Source organism: Eucalyptus grandis, chromosome 1 (genome assembly GCF_016545825.1).
Source record: "Eucalyptus grandis isolate ANBG69807.140 chromosome 1, ASM1654582v1, whole genome shotgun sequence".
Classification (NCBI taxonomy): domain Eukaryota; kingdom Viridiplantae; phylum Streptophyta; class Magnoliopsida; order Myrtales; family Myrtaceae; genus Eucalyptus; species Eucalyptus grandis.
In genome coordinates, this window is record NC_052612.1 from 50,645,421 (window position 1) to 50,660,066 (window position 14,646).

At 39.7% G+C, this 14,646-nt stretch overlaps 1 protein-coding gene and 1 pseudogene across 1 annotated transcript; both read left to right on the plus strand.

The window, feature by feature from the left end:
- Window positions 1-2,831: 2,831 nt before the first annotated feature.
- Window positions 2,832-4,701, plus strand: LOC120287840 (glutathione transferase GST 23-like). The gene is made up of 2 exons (XM_039301251.1): window positions 2,832-3,207; window positions 4,166-4,701. The coding sequence occupies exons 1-2, from the start codon at window positions 2,887-2,889 to the stop codon at window positions 4,532-4,534; spliced, it is 690 nt and encodes a 229-aa protein (XP_039157185.1). The 5' UTR covers window positions 2,832-2,886; the 3' UTR covers window positions 4,535-4,701.
- A 6,982-nt stretch (window positions 4,702-11,683) lies between these two features.
- On the plus strand, window positions 11,684-13,812 carry LOC120292155 (annotated as a pseudogene).
- The last annotated feature ends 834 nt before the right edge of the window (window positions 13,813-14,646 follow it).

Genomic DNA, 14,646 nt, shown 5'->3' on the forward strand with positions numbered 1-14,646 from the left:
CAAGAGCATAGTTCTGCACTCGATAAACCATCTGGTAATGTAGTGTTGCAGCTACAGAGTCAACAGTTTGAGGGGCTCCAGTGAGCTGGACTTGGACTTTAAAAAAAGAGAGTAATTGGGGGTTTGAAAGAGCGATGTTGAAGTTTGGATATAAAGTCACAAAGACCGTTCTAGCATTTAGAGTAGTTTGAACAGTACCAATGCAAGCATGCTGGTACTGTAAAAACCTAGTATCCAACAACGTGATTCGTGCCACAACTGGCAAACCTTTACGATCATGAAAAGTAAGAGCTAGACGAACAACTCCATAATGGACATGAGAATATCCTTGTTGAGCCCATTGTCTAGGAAACTCTAAAAGGATCTGGAGAGTAACAAAATATTCCTTTTTAGTGGCAGGAATAGGATGTTGATCGAACTTAGAGGACTGTACATATTCCTTTACTTCCTTCGGTGGTTTGGCGGATCGGTTGGCGGATAGAACGGATGGGGGAAAATGACGAGTGGGGTTTGGCAAAAGCGGAGTAAGGGTTCATGAGAGGAAGTTGGATTTCAGAAATCTTGGTTTCATCGCTAAGAGAGACTTCATAGAGATAATCTATCTTAGAAGCATTGGAAACACGAAAATCTGAAAGGGTTGAAGATGATGAAGATGCAGCAAGAGAAACTGGTGCTTCGAGAATTTCTGGTTCTGTAGACATGATGTAAAAAGATCTTCTCAACACTGAATTCACCTACCAAACACATGGAAAAAACTTAGTCTTTTCTCTTCGTCTCATTTCATGGGACTCACGATTCTTAGCGTAAATTCATTCCAATCTCTTTTTTTTTTATTTATTTATGAATTTTAATCAAATTAATTTGATTGAAATAATTTATCATGTATATATAACGTGTCGGAATTTTTGTTCTTTTGAAAAATGATATGTCGATGTCTTAGTGTTATGTTACATATTTTGTGTTGGTGTTGTGCTGCTTAGGCCATAGCTACGTCATCCATGTCTATCTTCTTGGGCTGTGGAATAGTCTTGTATTGGGCATTTTTCTTTATGCTACCCTCTCATCCTTTTGTTGTTCTTTCTGTCGTGTACTACATTTTTGTCAATTGATGATTGTCTGGAGCTTTGGCTTGGTTTTTGGCGCTTCTGTGGTAGGCGATCTGAACCACTCAGTCTCTGCAACCATGAGTGGATCACACCTGTTGCCGCCGATTCCCTGGTCAACTGAACTGGCTCCTGAGGAAACTTGCTGTTGACCTGATTACCTTCCCTCGCCTGCACTTCTTTATGGTTGGCTTTGCTCCTCTGACCTCCGAGGGTTCCCAACAGTACCGCGCATCGACAGCGCCGGAACTCACAGAACCTTCAATATATCCACAGTGATAATTATCGACCGGAGTCTTCTCAACGGTTCACGCAGCGTGAAATCAGACCGCCATACCAACAGCTCGAGAGGTCTGTTCGATATCATCGCTGAATGCTTCAGCTTCTCCATGACTGTAGTTTATGCTCTCCGTATCATTCACATTATTACCCCTGCCGCCGTTCGCCTTGTAAGAGTACAGTCGCTTCGCGAAATGGCCTTTTCGTGACAGAAAATCTTTCACGAAATTGGCTTGTCAATGAACTTGAAAACCTTTTCTTCTTATTATTACTTTTTTTTTGGTCGGGAAGATGAATGTACATGAAAAGGTATTGAATAGAAAACACAAGATTCTTTGCGTACGATACGATTTATGAACGAATTATTCACTATAAAACTAAATTCTTCATTCTGCAGAACTAGCGATAAAAATCAAACGGTTACGGCGAAAAAGATACATACATGCGTTCGAGTTTCATTTGAATATTAGCGCAACATGCAGGCTGATGAGGGCCCACTGCTCCCCTTAGTCACTATGTGCTTGATGTGATTTTTATATGAAATGCGTACATCGATAAAACCAACCTGTTTCCAGATTAAAAAAAAAAATTGTCTAAAAACTAACATAACTTCAGTCTATCACAAATATGATGAGTTGAGATAAATTGCGTCCAAGTAAAAATATGCCTTTGTCGATTGCATAGTACGGCAAAAAAAAGAAAATAATATTGGTAGCAACGATGTCCCCCCTTTTTTTCCCCTTGATATGATATTCCATGCTTTGATATATTGTAATCCTCTGTCGCCTAAATCAAATGCCTCACGTCTCTTCTACTGGACTACATCCTTGTCCCTTTCCCTTGTACATGTCGATGACCGGAACTTCCAAGAACCTCTCTGCGACCCACGATTTTCAAACTTGGCGGCTGGCAAACTAAAGTATAAGATCATTTTCAAGAAACCATGCGTTCCCTTTGTATCTTTCTTTTTCATCAAGGACTGCGGTGAAGACGAGGGACTCCGAGATGTTTTTAATTGTGACCTCATGATATGGTGCATAAATCTATTATGCTTCGATGCTTAGCGAAATTCCTGTTGGTAGCTGTATATGCGACTTGAATTCGATTTGATCCGTGGACCGATGCTTCATTTGTGTGTGCAAGTTTCGACTGGTTAATACTAAGTAAAGGAAGCCACTGAACAGGCTTGTAGACCTGTATACTAAGCAGTGTAGTTGGGTTGGGATCTACATGTAGTACAGCAGAGATGCGTCCACTTTGTTGTTGGTCCAAGGTGAACTTGTGGCAAACAATGAAGTCTAATTGAGTATATCAAAAAATCAAATTTATTTTGTTTCTCCTTCTTGGCCTTGCCTTTCACTGTTCCTCGTCAATGGTGGGGCGAAGATTCCTCTTGGCGGCGTTAGATTGAACACGGCAGTCGTTTTCAAGAACGCATCTCATTTTGATTTATATACGAGAGATCCCAACTCGAGTACACTGCTCAAAACACCAAAGCGAGATCATGGCTAAGTTAAAGATCATTGTCTCTGCGACGAGCTTCTTCTGCACAAGAATCGAGTGGGCTCTAAAACTGAAGGGCCTCGAGTACGAGCTCACTGTTGAAGACTGGTTCAAGGGGAAGACCGAATTGCTTTTGAAGTCGAACCCGGTGCACAAGAAGGTCCCGGTGCTGTTGGACGATGGGGTCGTGATTGCAGAGTCCAAAGTGATTCTGGAGTACATCGATGAGAAGTGGAAGGGAGGTGATTTTTATCCGTTGTTGCCTCAAGACCCTTATGAGAGAGCTCAAGCTCGTTTCTGGGCTCAGTTTGCTGATGACAAGGTGACTCTTGACTTTTTCCCCCAAATTTGGCTTCTCGTCTGTCTGTTGTTTTGTTCACGTTACGAGGAGTATGAGTTTTCTGTTGAATGATGTTCACTTCTTTGCCCCCAAAGTTGATTATTAGCAGGCTGAAAATGAATTGCCGTGCCAATGATTGGAATCTAGTTCAAGCTCGGTGCTGAATTGGCTCCGACTTTCCGTTAGATACTTCAATTGATTGTTCACTAGAAAAGCACAAAATCCGTGCGAAAAGATTCTTCAAGTCAAGAAGTGCATGTTCTTCTGTTTAAGCAAAGTTCCAATTGCCCTGTGAGTTTATTCTGTGGATGCTTATCTTGCGTATTCACACTTGCTGGATGCATCAGAGGGAGAGCGGGAGAGAACAATATGAAGTAGAGCCATATTTACGTAACGGCGTGATGTTGGAGTGGCATGTTAGCTTCCCTTGAATCCCCAGATTCCATCTATGGATACACAACATATATCAAGCTAAATGCCAGCTCCTGAATGGCAATCTAATGGCAGAATCGATACCATTGAATATGGACGAAGCTCTTTGTAATTGGGATTTCTTGTTTATATATGCTGGGACAACCAAAATGCTATCTTACAAGGTTTTCTGATGAAACTGTGTCTGCAATTGAGAAAATTCCATTGAAAAGAACGAAACCTTAAATTCAATCGATGTAGAAAGTTGACCATAGAGGTGGCTTTGCCAAGGGGATGCCCACCCATATACCAAAAGAGTCAATGTTACTAAATCCTCTCGACAGTTGGAGATCTTCTTGTCTGTCTTATAGGTCGGATTTTCTTCTGGCACCCATATATATAATTCACATTCTTCAGAAACGCAGGACTTTGTATCAGCATGTTTGTGGCTACAGCAGAATAAGTTTCCCATTCGAGTCAAATAATTCCTCCTGATGACAAACTTGCTTATGCATGTCACTGTGAACAGTGTCTCTCCGGTGCTTTTCAAGCTTGTCTGGCCGAAGATGGGGAGGAAAAGGAGAAAGCGGTGGAGACTACATTAGAGTCTTTCACTTATCTTGAGAAGCAGATTGAAGGCAAGAAGTGTTTTGCGGGAGACAAGATGGGCTATTTGGATCTTGTGGCTGGTTGGATCCCGCATTGGCTCAGCGTCATGGAAGAAACAGGGGGCATCAAGATATTTGATGCCGAGAGGTTCCCATCCCTTCATGAGTGGGCACAAAACTTCATCGAAATTCCGCTGATTAGGGAATGTCTTCCACCTAGAGATGTGCTGGTTAACCATTATATTCGTCGCCTGAGCTCCGTGCGTTCCTTAAAACTGAACAAGCCATAGAATAAACCCTTCGTTTAGATTGAGGAATGCGTTGCTTGTGTTTTTCTCCCCTGGTTTCCTCTGTTATATTTGTAACCTTCTGATATGGTGCAATAATATACTTACGATCATCTTTCTCTTGGGAGATTATAAGTAAATTCAATATTATTCCTAGGATCACCGTTCCTTGTGTAAGCTTCCAGTGATTGAATGGGTTTGAATTAAAAGGTGTATAGACCTCTAGGCTATGACATCTAACTCTGGATCAGGAGTTCATCGAGCAAGAAGCTTTACCTTGGAAATGCACTACCTCTCCCTGCTTCTGATGGTCTAACATTGAAGCCATGGCTTCGACTTGGTTTCGTAAGATTGGTAAGTTCATTGTGTGCAGATGTATCACTATCAAAAGTCCTAATGTGATGCGAAGGTTGAATTAGTACTTGAACAAAAAAAAAAAAAGATTGAATTAATTCTCATGTGGTGTCATTGAATTTGCTATGACTTAAAGATTGTCGATGCGATGAAATAGATTATGTGGCTCCAAAGTTCAAACTCAGATGCTTGCCAAACTTACAGCATATAAAGCACTTGAATAGAGGGTTTTTGATCATGTCAAAGTGCAATGGGGAGATACTTAGATATCCTAGATAACTATTTGCCGCTCTAAGTGAAGCACTTCTCGTCTTTTGTTTTGATTCTCCGTGTCAAGCCAACTTGCCCTCCTTTCGTTACAATCCGTTGATATTGAAATTAGCTAAAACTGTACCATGTTCTTGGAGTTTTCATCTTGAAGATTATCCAACCTTTATCTCAACGATAATGGATAGACCAATCATCGAATCTTTATGAACTCTGTTGACTATTGGGTTAGAATGTTCACCTGCTTAAATCAATCTGCTTGCAAAATTCAGTAACTAACCGTCCGTTGGAGCTACACAAACTTGATGCTGCCTTTCACAAGCTCGAAAATGGATGACTCTTCGTGCTTTTGAGTCAGCGAGTAACAAAAGATCATAATATCTCGTTCCTGAATTGTTCTTTCAGTAGTCCTCACTAGCGGCTCTCCAATGCGAAGTTAACTCTTGGGCTCTTGCAGGATTTCCTTCTGTGGTGTCTATAGGCAGCTTCACCATTTTCTCCACACAAAAGGAACCATTCCCCTCCCTGATCCTTCTACTTCCGCAGGAGGTGCAAAATACACCGGCATGTTAAACTCCGTCCACTCTTCATCACTTTTTGTTCCCTTCACAGGACCAGGAAATGCAAAAGGCAAGTCAGTTTCGTGCAGTAATGGTTCTCAGGTTAGACGACCGGACTATTCCGGAAAGAAAGATTTCCCCTGCCCACAAAAACATAGAACAATTCTGAAGCCAACCAATGAGGTATGTTTATGTGTAACGATCCAGTTTTCACGGCAAAATGTTGCAATGAGTTCTCCAAGTTAACCGGGTGAATCTTGAAGTTTCTAAGGATCTTTTCTTGTATAAAATTATAAATAGAGATCCCTTCATCTGGATTCACTCAGAAATACAAACACAAATTCAGAGCTTCTCTCTAGTTTCATTGATGACAAATCTCTTGTCACACCCTAATTCCCACCAGATTTGGGGGAATGACACGGCCATCCTTCCTCCCAAAGGATGCAACCTCAAATCAAACTCAAGGATCAACTCCCAAAAGATGCAACCTCAAATCAAACTCAACAATCAACTCCCAATAGTCCCCATGAAAATGCTCTTGCACTACTTGCGGTTCACTAAAGAACCTTAATAACAAGTAAGATGGAAGGAATGAGCTACCATGACCAAAATGAACAATCACTATGCACATTTAAAATACAAACATAACTCACTTTTGCCAAATCCGGAATTTAACAAATCTTCAATACCAAAATGCAATATTTTTTACTTTAACATAAATTTTTCATAGCGTGAATATTCAAGGTAATAACAAAGCAAACATCAATGCTCTAGTTTATTGATCAATCTCATCAAAACACACATCAATGATTAATTCCATTGACCAAACTCATGCTCAATTATCTAGTTATGGACACGCATAACGTTCATAACAAGGTGACCAAAATTCTTCCTTAATTAGATCCTATCGATCATTAGTCGGTGGCTCGGCCTATAAGGATATCTCAAACTGGTAAGCACATATCCACAAATGCCTCAATAGGTTCACAAAGATACTAAACATTTTCCATCAATCTCAAACTTCATTAATTCCACAACCAAAACTAGAACCATCTCACAACTCAAGTTTAATAACAAAATCACAACTTTTCACCATTCGATATATATATCAAAGTACCTTTTTAAAAATCACATTGCTATACTATGAACTTTTCTTGATTATTTCATAAAAGGTTTTACAAACCATTTGCAGGCAATAAATTCAAACTAAAGTCAAAGGTAACTTTTTCATTTCAAACAAACAAAAAGATAGTTATGCAAGTTCACCAAAAAAAAAAAAAAAAAGACAGTTATGCAACATATGTTATTTCTTCACTCATAACATAACTAATTCATATCGTTGTCCCCTATGCACAACTCACACGTCAAACTTGTTTATGCCATAAATTTCTCTATAGAACTCAAGTCGTTTCGATATATTACAAGAACCCCAACTTGGCTACCCCTAAACCTAGCTGGAAATAGTTGCAATTCAACCCAAGGTTATTGTTTGCATTCTATCCAAAACGCGTTGGTAACTTGCAAATTTCATTCTAAGCAAATTGTCGGCTCAAATTGAGATCCGTAAAATGTTATAACTTTACAACATGGTAAACTATCATTTCTATATATACCCCGCTTGAAAACTCTTCAATTGAATGCAACAATTTAGAATTAACCTAAAACTGAATTGCAAAACGGTGTTAATTTGGGTTCAATCACGTGTGAGAACTTTTTCCTTTTCCTCTTTTTTCTCTCTTCCCACCAGTGCTCTCTCTCTCTCTCTTTCGTTGGGGTCTTCTTGCGCCAAGATGAAATAAAGAAAAGGGTTGGGCTTGGGCTTGTTGTATAAGAGACATGGGTTGAGTTTTGGAGGCCCACATATCCATCTCTATTCTAGCCTTGCCTCTATATACAATGATAAGAATAGCCGCCTAGTAGTGGCAATAGAAGCCGATGCTCGGGTAGATATGGTTATTTTGGTTGCCGGTTATGATGAATGCATTTTCCAAGTCTCTGCACCCTCCATTATAATGTGAGACGTGGACCATTTTCTGTTTTGTCAAATCGAGCAACTTATAATGTGAGACCTAGACCATTATATTCCAGTGGAAGAGCTCATTTAACTTGAGGTTGTTTCGTTAAATCAAGCAACTTATTGGATAGTTTTACATGAGAAAAGGTCTCACACACAGACTTGAACTAGGTTCTTGCCTTGTATTTTACCTGTAATAAATTGGGTTTTGAGAATAGTTTGCGATTTTTGATAAATGTACTTCAAAAGGAATTGGAGAAAACAAAAGGATGTTCAAATGTGATACGATTTGTAGGGAAATTATTTACAACAACTAAATTATTCAATCTGCAGAACTAGCAATGAGAATCAAATGCATACAGCTAAAAAGATAAACGTATGCATTCGTATTTCATATAAAATCTACTGCAACAAGTGGGCTGATGAGGGCCCACCGCTCCTCTTAGTCGCTAAGTGCTCGATTTGATTTTCATATTAAATGCATACATCGATCAAACATACATCTTTCGAGATCAAAAAAATTTTCAAGTAAAAATTAGCATAAAATCAATCCATCACAGTTATGATGAATTGAGATAAATTGTGTCTAAGTAGAAATATACCTATGTTGACGGTATAGCATCGCAAACCCAACAAAAAAAAAAAAAAAAAAATTGCAACAATAATGTACTTTTGTTTTTTCTTGATATAATAATCCAAGCATTGGTATATTATAATTCTCAGTCGCCTATGTGAAATGTCTTATCTTTTGCATTCTTTTTCCTTCCTTCCCTTTTACTAGTGAATGACCGCAACTTCCAAGAACCTCTCCCTGACCCGCGATCATTCGAACTTGGCAGATATCAAACTTGAATATAATTTTTAAGAAAACATGCGTTTTCTTAGGAGCTAAGAAACCTCGAGTGTATCCTTCTTTTCGATCAAGGACTGCGAAGAAGATGAGAGACTCACGATATTTTTTCGCTTGTAACCTCATGATACGGTGCATAATAAGTCTATTCTGCTTCTATGCTTAGCGAGATTCCTGTTGGTAGCTATATATGCGACTTGAATTGGATTCGATCTGTGAAGCGACGCATCATTTGTGTGTACGAGTTTTGTTGGTTGTTTGTAAACAAACAAAATGTGCTTTTTTTTCTATTGTGTCATCTAGACTAGGCAAAGTGGATTGCATATCTTTGGTGAATGCTATAACCTCGAGAGTCCAATCCTGGACGAACCGGTTCCTCTCCCTGGCCGGTAGATTGCAGCTAATCAGATCGGTCTTGCACTCGATTTAGGTTTATTGGTCTAGTGTGTTCATCCTCCCCTCTTCGGTCATAAGACAAATAGAGAAAATATTTCGCCAATTCCTTTGGAAAGGACCGACCCTTGGATCAGGAGGGGCGAAGGTCAAATGGGATGAAGTCTGCCTACCCAAGGAGGAAGGTGGCTTGGGTATCCGACCCATCCGGGTTAGCAATATAGCTTCAATGATTAAGCACTTGTGGCTCCTCTTTATTGATAAAGAATCGCTTTGGTGCAAATGGATCCATTCCAACTTCATCAAACATAAGAATTTTTGGGTCATCCCTAGACCTACCATATGCTCTTGGTCTTGGAAAAAGCTGCTAGGCCTTCGAGACTTAATTCAGCATCAATTTATGTGGCGAATAGGCAATGGATTATCTACATCATTTTGGTTCGATCATTGGCATCACCGGGGGCCGCTCTATAAGCTTTTCACAGATCGGAACATATACTGTTATGGCATCCCTCGGCTTGCTTCTGTTGCTGCTGGTACATCGCCCTTTCCCTCCCTCTCGCAGTCTCGCGCCATTATGGGTTGGGATGATCCTCTCCCAAACCTCAACAACAATGATGACAGCTCCTATGGCTGGGCCATTCTTGTGGATGTTTACAACGGCTTATGCTTGACACTTCTAAGGGCTAGGGGCCAGCTTGTGCCTTGGTCGAGATTCATTTGAAGTTCTTCTCTTCCCCCGGTATCAAACCCACTTATGGTTGATCACTCGCAACCGATTACCGACCCAGGTAATTCTGTTTGCTCATGGGAGAATTCCAGTTTCCTCATGTGTGTTCTGTTCCTCTAGACCTGACTCTGTTGATCACTTGTTCTTCGGATGCCCGGTTACGGCTAGTCTGGGTACTTTCTGGGCGAATAAGTGTAACCTCCCATGGCGGAATTCTACGTGGAAGGATAACTTAGATTGGGTTATCAAGCATCTCTCTTACTCTAGTTTCTATCAATCGGTGGCTCGCTTTGGCTTTGCCGCCTTATGCTACCTTATTTGGAAGGAGAGGAATAACATCATCTTCCGCAACCAAACCTTATCCCTCCCGGCTTTAAAGGAACATCTTCGCATGGCTATCAAGGATAGAGCCTTTATCTTTTGAGAAGGTCCTGATACGACTCGTAATGTAAGACTACAACTCCGTTGGGGAATCCATCCTTCGATATTTGATCGAGGCGTTTCATTTTGAGTAATGAGGCGTCCGAGTCTCTTCAGCTTTGGATGCATCCATGGTGTCCCTTCTTTGCTATCTTTCAATTTCCTGGTTGTATTCCTTTCCCCTGTGCGGGTGCCTTCGTCTTTCCCCTTCTCTTCCTTTTTGGCTGTTGTTTAGCCTTCGTCTAGCTGTTGTTTCTTTCGTTCCTCTCTATGCAGCTCCTCCCCCCTTCCCCGGCACCCTTCCACTCGCTTGGCTGATTGTCTTTTGAGTGCAAGCCTTGGTGCCAGGGTCTGTTGCTTTATAGGTGTGTAGCTCACCAGTTCTTGATCTATTATATTTTTACCCTTTACCAAAAAAAAAACAAAATGTGCTTTTCCTTATTCCACATAGGAAAGTTGGAAGGAGATGAGCCATCTTATAACCGTGAGCCTTTTCTAATTTGTTCAAAGAAAAGATTGGGATGTGGGCTAGATCCCACAATATTCGTGTGTAGGTGTGCGATTATTAGGTGTACTTAGCACGCTTGCATGGTCGTGATTTAATTGGCACTAATCCCCTATTTATTATTTAATTTTTATTTTATTTTGTACGGTTATCTTGTTAAAATTTATTAGTCCAAATGTTATATTTATTCATTCAATAAGATACTATGAAATTCGGAATTTTATTTTATATTATTTTATTATTTCGAATTTTATGCATTTTTTCCATATAACATTTGAAAATATACTTGTTCGGTTTGCAACTTTTTGTGAAAAAAAAAAAAATACCTTTGCTCACTTTGCAAATTTTCCCAAAAGGATACTTTTATTTACTTTGCAATCTTTTCTGAATGGTTGCCTATATTAATTAAAACCGAGATATGTATGTCGTTCTTGGCATGAATGTAAAATAAGTCTTTTCGAGTCTTATTTCTAAAATTATAGCATTATTTCAATTGTTTCTTAAAGAGACCCTAGAGAAATACTAGAATTGTTATTAGTATTCTCACTCAAGACTTTGTTGTATCCAGGATGATATTTGTCAATAATTATTAGCAACATTGTAGGAGTAAGTAAATCTTTAAAGAAATTGATATTACGCCTCAAATTCTAACTTGATTGTTCAATCTAATTTGAAGCCATATTTTTCCTACAAATTTTTACTAGTTAATACTAAATAAAAAAGCCACTGAACAGGCTTTTAGACGTGTATATCAAGCAATGTAGTTCGGATCTACGTACACTTCAGCAGAAATGCGTCCACTTTGTTATAGTTTCATGATGAATTTATGTTAATGAAGTCTAATTGTGTATATTAAACAATCAAATCTATTTTGTTTCTCCTTCTTGGCCTTGCGTTTCACTGTTCCTCGTCAATGGCCGCGCCATTGATGTGCTCCAAGATTCCAACTTGGCAGCATTAGACTAAACATGGCAGTTGTTTTCAAGAACACGTCTCAAATTTATTTATGTACCAGAGATCCCAACTCGATTACACTGCTCAAAACAGCAAAGCACGATCATGGCTAAGTTAAAGATCATAGTCTCTGCAACGAGCTTGTTCTGCACGAGAATCGAGTGGGCTCTAAAACTGAAGGGCCTTGAGTACGAGCTCACTGTGGAAGACTGGGACAAGGGGAAGAGCGAATTGCTTTTGAAGTCAAACCCGGTGCACAAGAAGGTCCCGGTGCTTTTGGACAATGGAGTCGTGATTGCAGAGTCGAAAGTGATTCTGGAGTACATTGATGAGAAGTGGAAGGGAGGTGATCTTTATCCGTTGTTGCCTCAATACCCTTATGAGAGAGCTCAAGCTCGTTTCTGGGCTCAGTTTGCTGATGACAAGATGACTCTTTTGACCTTTTCCCCCGGTTATTGTCTTTTCGTCTGTTTCTGTTGTTTTGTTCACGTTATGAGGAGTACGAGTTCTGATGGAGCAATTATTCTACTAGATGCTTTTAGGGAAAATTCGAAGTATATTGTGCAATCGGAGGCAGGATGTTCACGTTTTTGCCCCCAAAGTTGATTATTGGTAAGCTGAAAATGAACTGCCGTGCCAATGATTCGAGTCTAGTTCAAGCTTGTTGCTGAATTGGCTCAACTTTCTGTTAGATACTTCAATTTGATGTTTACTAGAAAAGCACAAAAACCATGCGAAAAGATCCTTTGGGTGAAGAGGTGCGTTTTCATGCTCGCTGGATGCATCAGAGAGAGAGAGAGAGAGAGAGAGAGAGAGAGACTCTGAGACAAGAATACGAAGGAGAACCATATTATGTAAAAAGCGTGATGTTGGAATGGCATGTTTGCTTCCCTTGAATCCCAGATTCCATCTATGGATACACAACAAATACCAAGCTAAATGGCAGCCCATGGATGGAAAACTAATGGCAGAATCGATTCCATTGAATATGGATGATTCTCTCTCGAATGGGGATTTCTTGCTTATATATGCTGGACAACCAAAAATGCTATCTTGCTAATTTTTCTCCATGAAAAGGTTTTCTGATGAAACTGTGTCCGCAACTGAGAAAATTCTGTTGAAAAGAACGAACCTTAAATTCAATCGATGTAGAAAATCAACCTTAGAGCTAGCTTTGCCAAGGGATGCCTACTCATGTAACGAAAGGGTTAATGTTACTAAATCCTCTTAATAACTCTTCTTGTCCGTCTTATAGGTCAGATTTTCTTCTGGCAACCCTATATAATTCACAGCCTTCAGAAATACAGGACTTTATATCAGAACGTTTGTGGCTACAGCAGAAAAAATTTCTCATCCGATTCAAATAATTCTTCTTGATGAGATGCTTGCTTATGCATGTCACTGTGAACAGTGTGTCCTTTTCGCTTTTGGAGCTTATTGGGCCGAAGATGCCCTGGAAAAGGAGAAAGCAGTGGAGACTGCATTAGAGTCTTTCGCTTATCTTGAGAAACTGATCGAAGGTAGAAATTTTTTGCGGGCGATAAGATAGGATATTTGACTCGGTGCCAACTGCCATGGAAGAAACTGGGGGCATGAAGATATTTGATGCTGAAAGGTTCCCATCCCTTCATGAGTGGGCACAAAACTTCATGTTAAAATGTGATCCATTTTTGGAAAGTACTAGAACACACTAGACTATTCATGTTTAATGGAGAAGGAACAAGTCGGCAACAACAATTTACTTCAGGCAAAAGAAAAGTAAACAAAAGTCAACAAAAGTTGTGGGGAGCCGCAGAGTATAGGAAAATAGAGAATAAAGGAGAAGTATCGAGAAGATCCGGAAGAAAGAAGAAAAGGAAAGCAAAGTCTAACTTGGACTTTGACTAGCCACAACAAGCAGGAGCAAGCTGAAATTTTATATTAGTTTTTGTACTCAAAGTCGTTAGAGAAAGGCGGTGATTCACGCCTATAAATAGGAGTTAGTGGATGTTTATTGTAGGTAGCAGAACACTAGAAATGTTCCTTCCTTTGTAATACCAACTATCATAATAAAAAGCTTTTCCCATATTCCCTTGCCATAACAGTCTACTCATATCCACCCATATTTCACACATACCCAACACTTCATCGAAATTCCGCTGATTAAGGAATGTGTTCCACCTAGAGATATGCTGGTTAACTATTGGATTGGTCTCCTGAGCTACCTGCGTTCCTTGGAACCGAACAAGCCCTGAAATAAACCCTTCATTTAGATTGAGGAATGCGTTGCTCGTGTTTTTCTCCCCTGGTTTCCTCTCTTGTACTAGTAATCTTCTGATATGGTGCAATAATATACTTACAATCATCTTTCTCTGGGAAGATTACAAGTAAATTCGATATTATTCCTAGGATCACCGTTCCTTGTGTAAGCTTGCGGTGGTTGAATGGGTTTGAATTAAAAGGTGTATAGACCTCTAGGCAATGACATCTAAATCTGGATCAGGAGTTCGTTAAGCAAGGGACATTACCTTGGGAATGCGAGATTCACTACCTCTCCCTGCTTCTGACAGTCTAAAGTTGAAGCCATGGCTTCGACTTGGTTTCGTGAGATTGGGAAGTTCCTTTTGTGCAGATGTATCACTATAAAAAAATGCAGGTGTGATGCCGAGGTTGAAATAGTATTCGAATTTAAAAAATAGATTGAATCAGTTCTCGCATGGTTGTTGTTTTCTTTTCTTGAAAAGAACAAAAAACACGTAGACAGCAAAAACAGAAAAGGACTTTTACAGCAGAAGCAGAGAACAAGTTTACAGCAGAAGCAGAGCGTCGTGTTCAGGAAAAAAAACTGAAAAACATGTTCAAAATACATACTAGAACGTAACCACAAACCCACATTGCCAACTAACGGCTTGCTTGATTCACAAAATCAGCAACAGATCAGAATATCTAAGATACGTGCAGCTAACTGCTCCTAGGAGATAAGATTGACTAACCAACTCCTAAAAAAACAGGACACTAACAAACTGACTAAACAAAACAAAAAAGAGAAAAACAGCACGTGTAGTCTTGATACATCAACACTCTCCTCC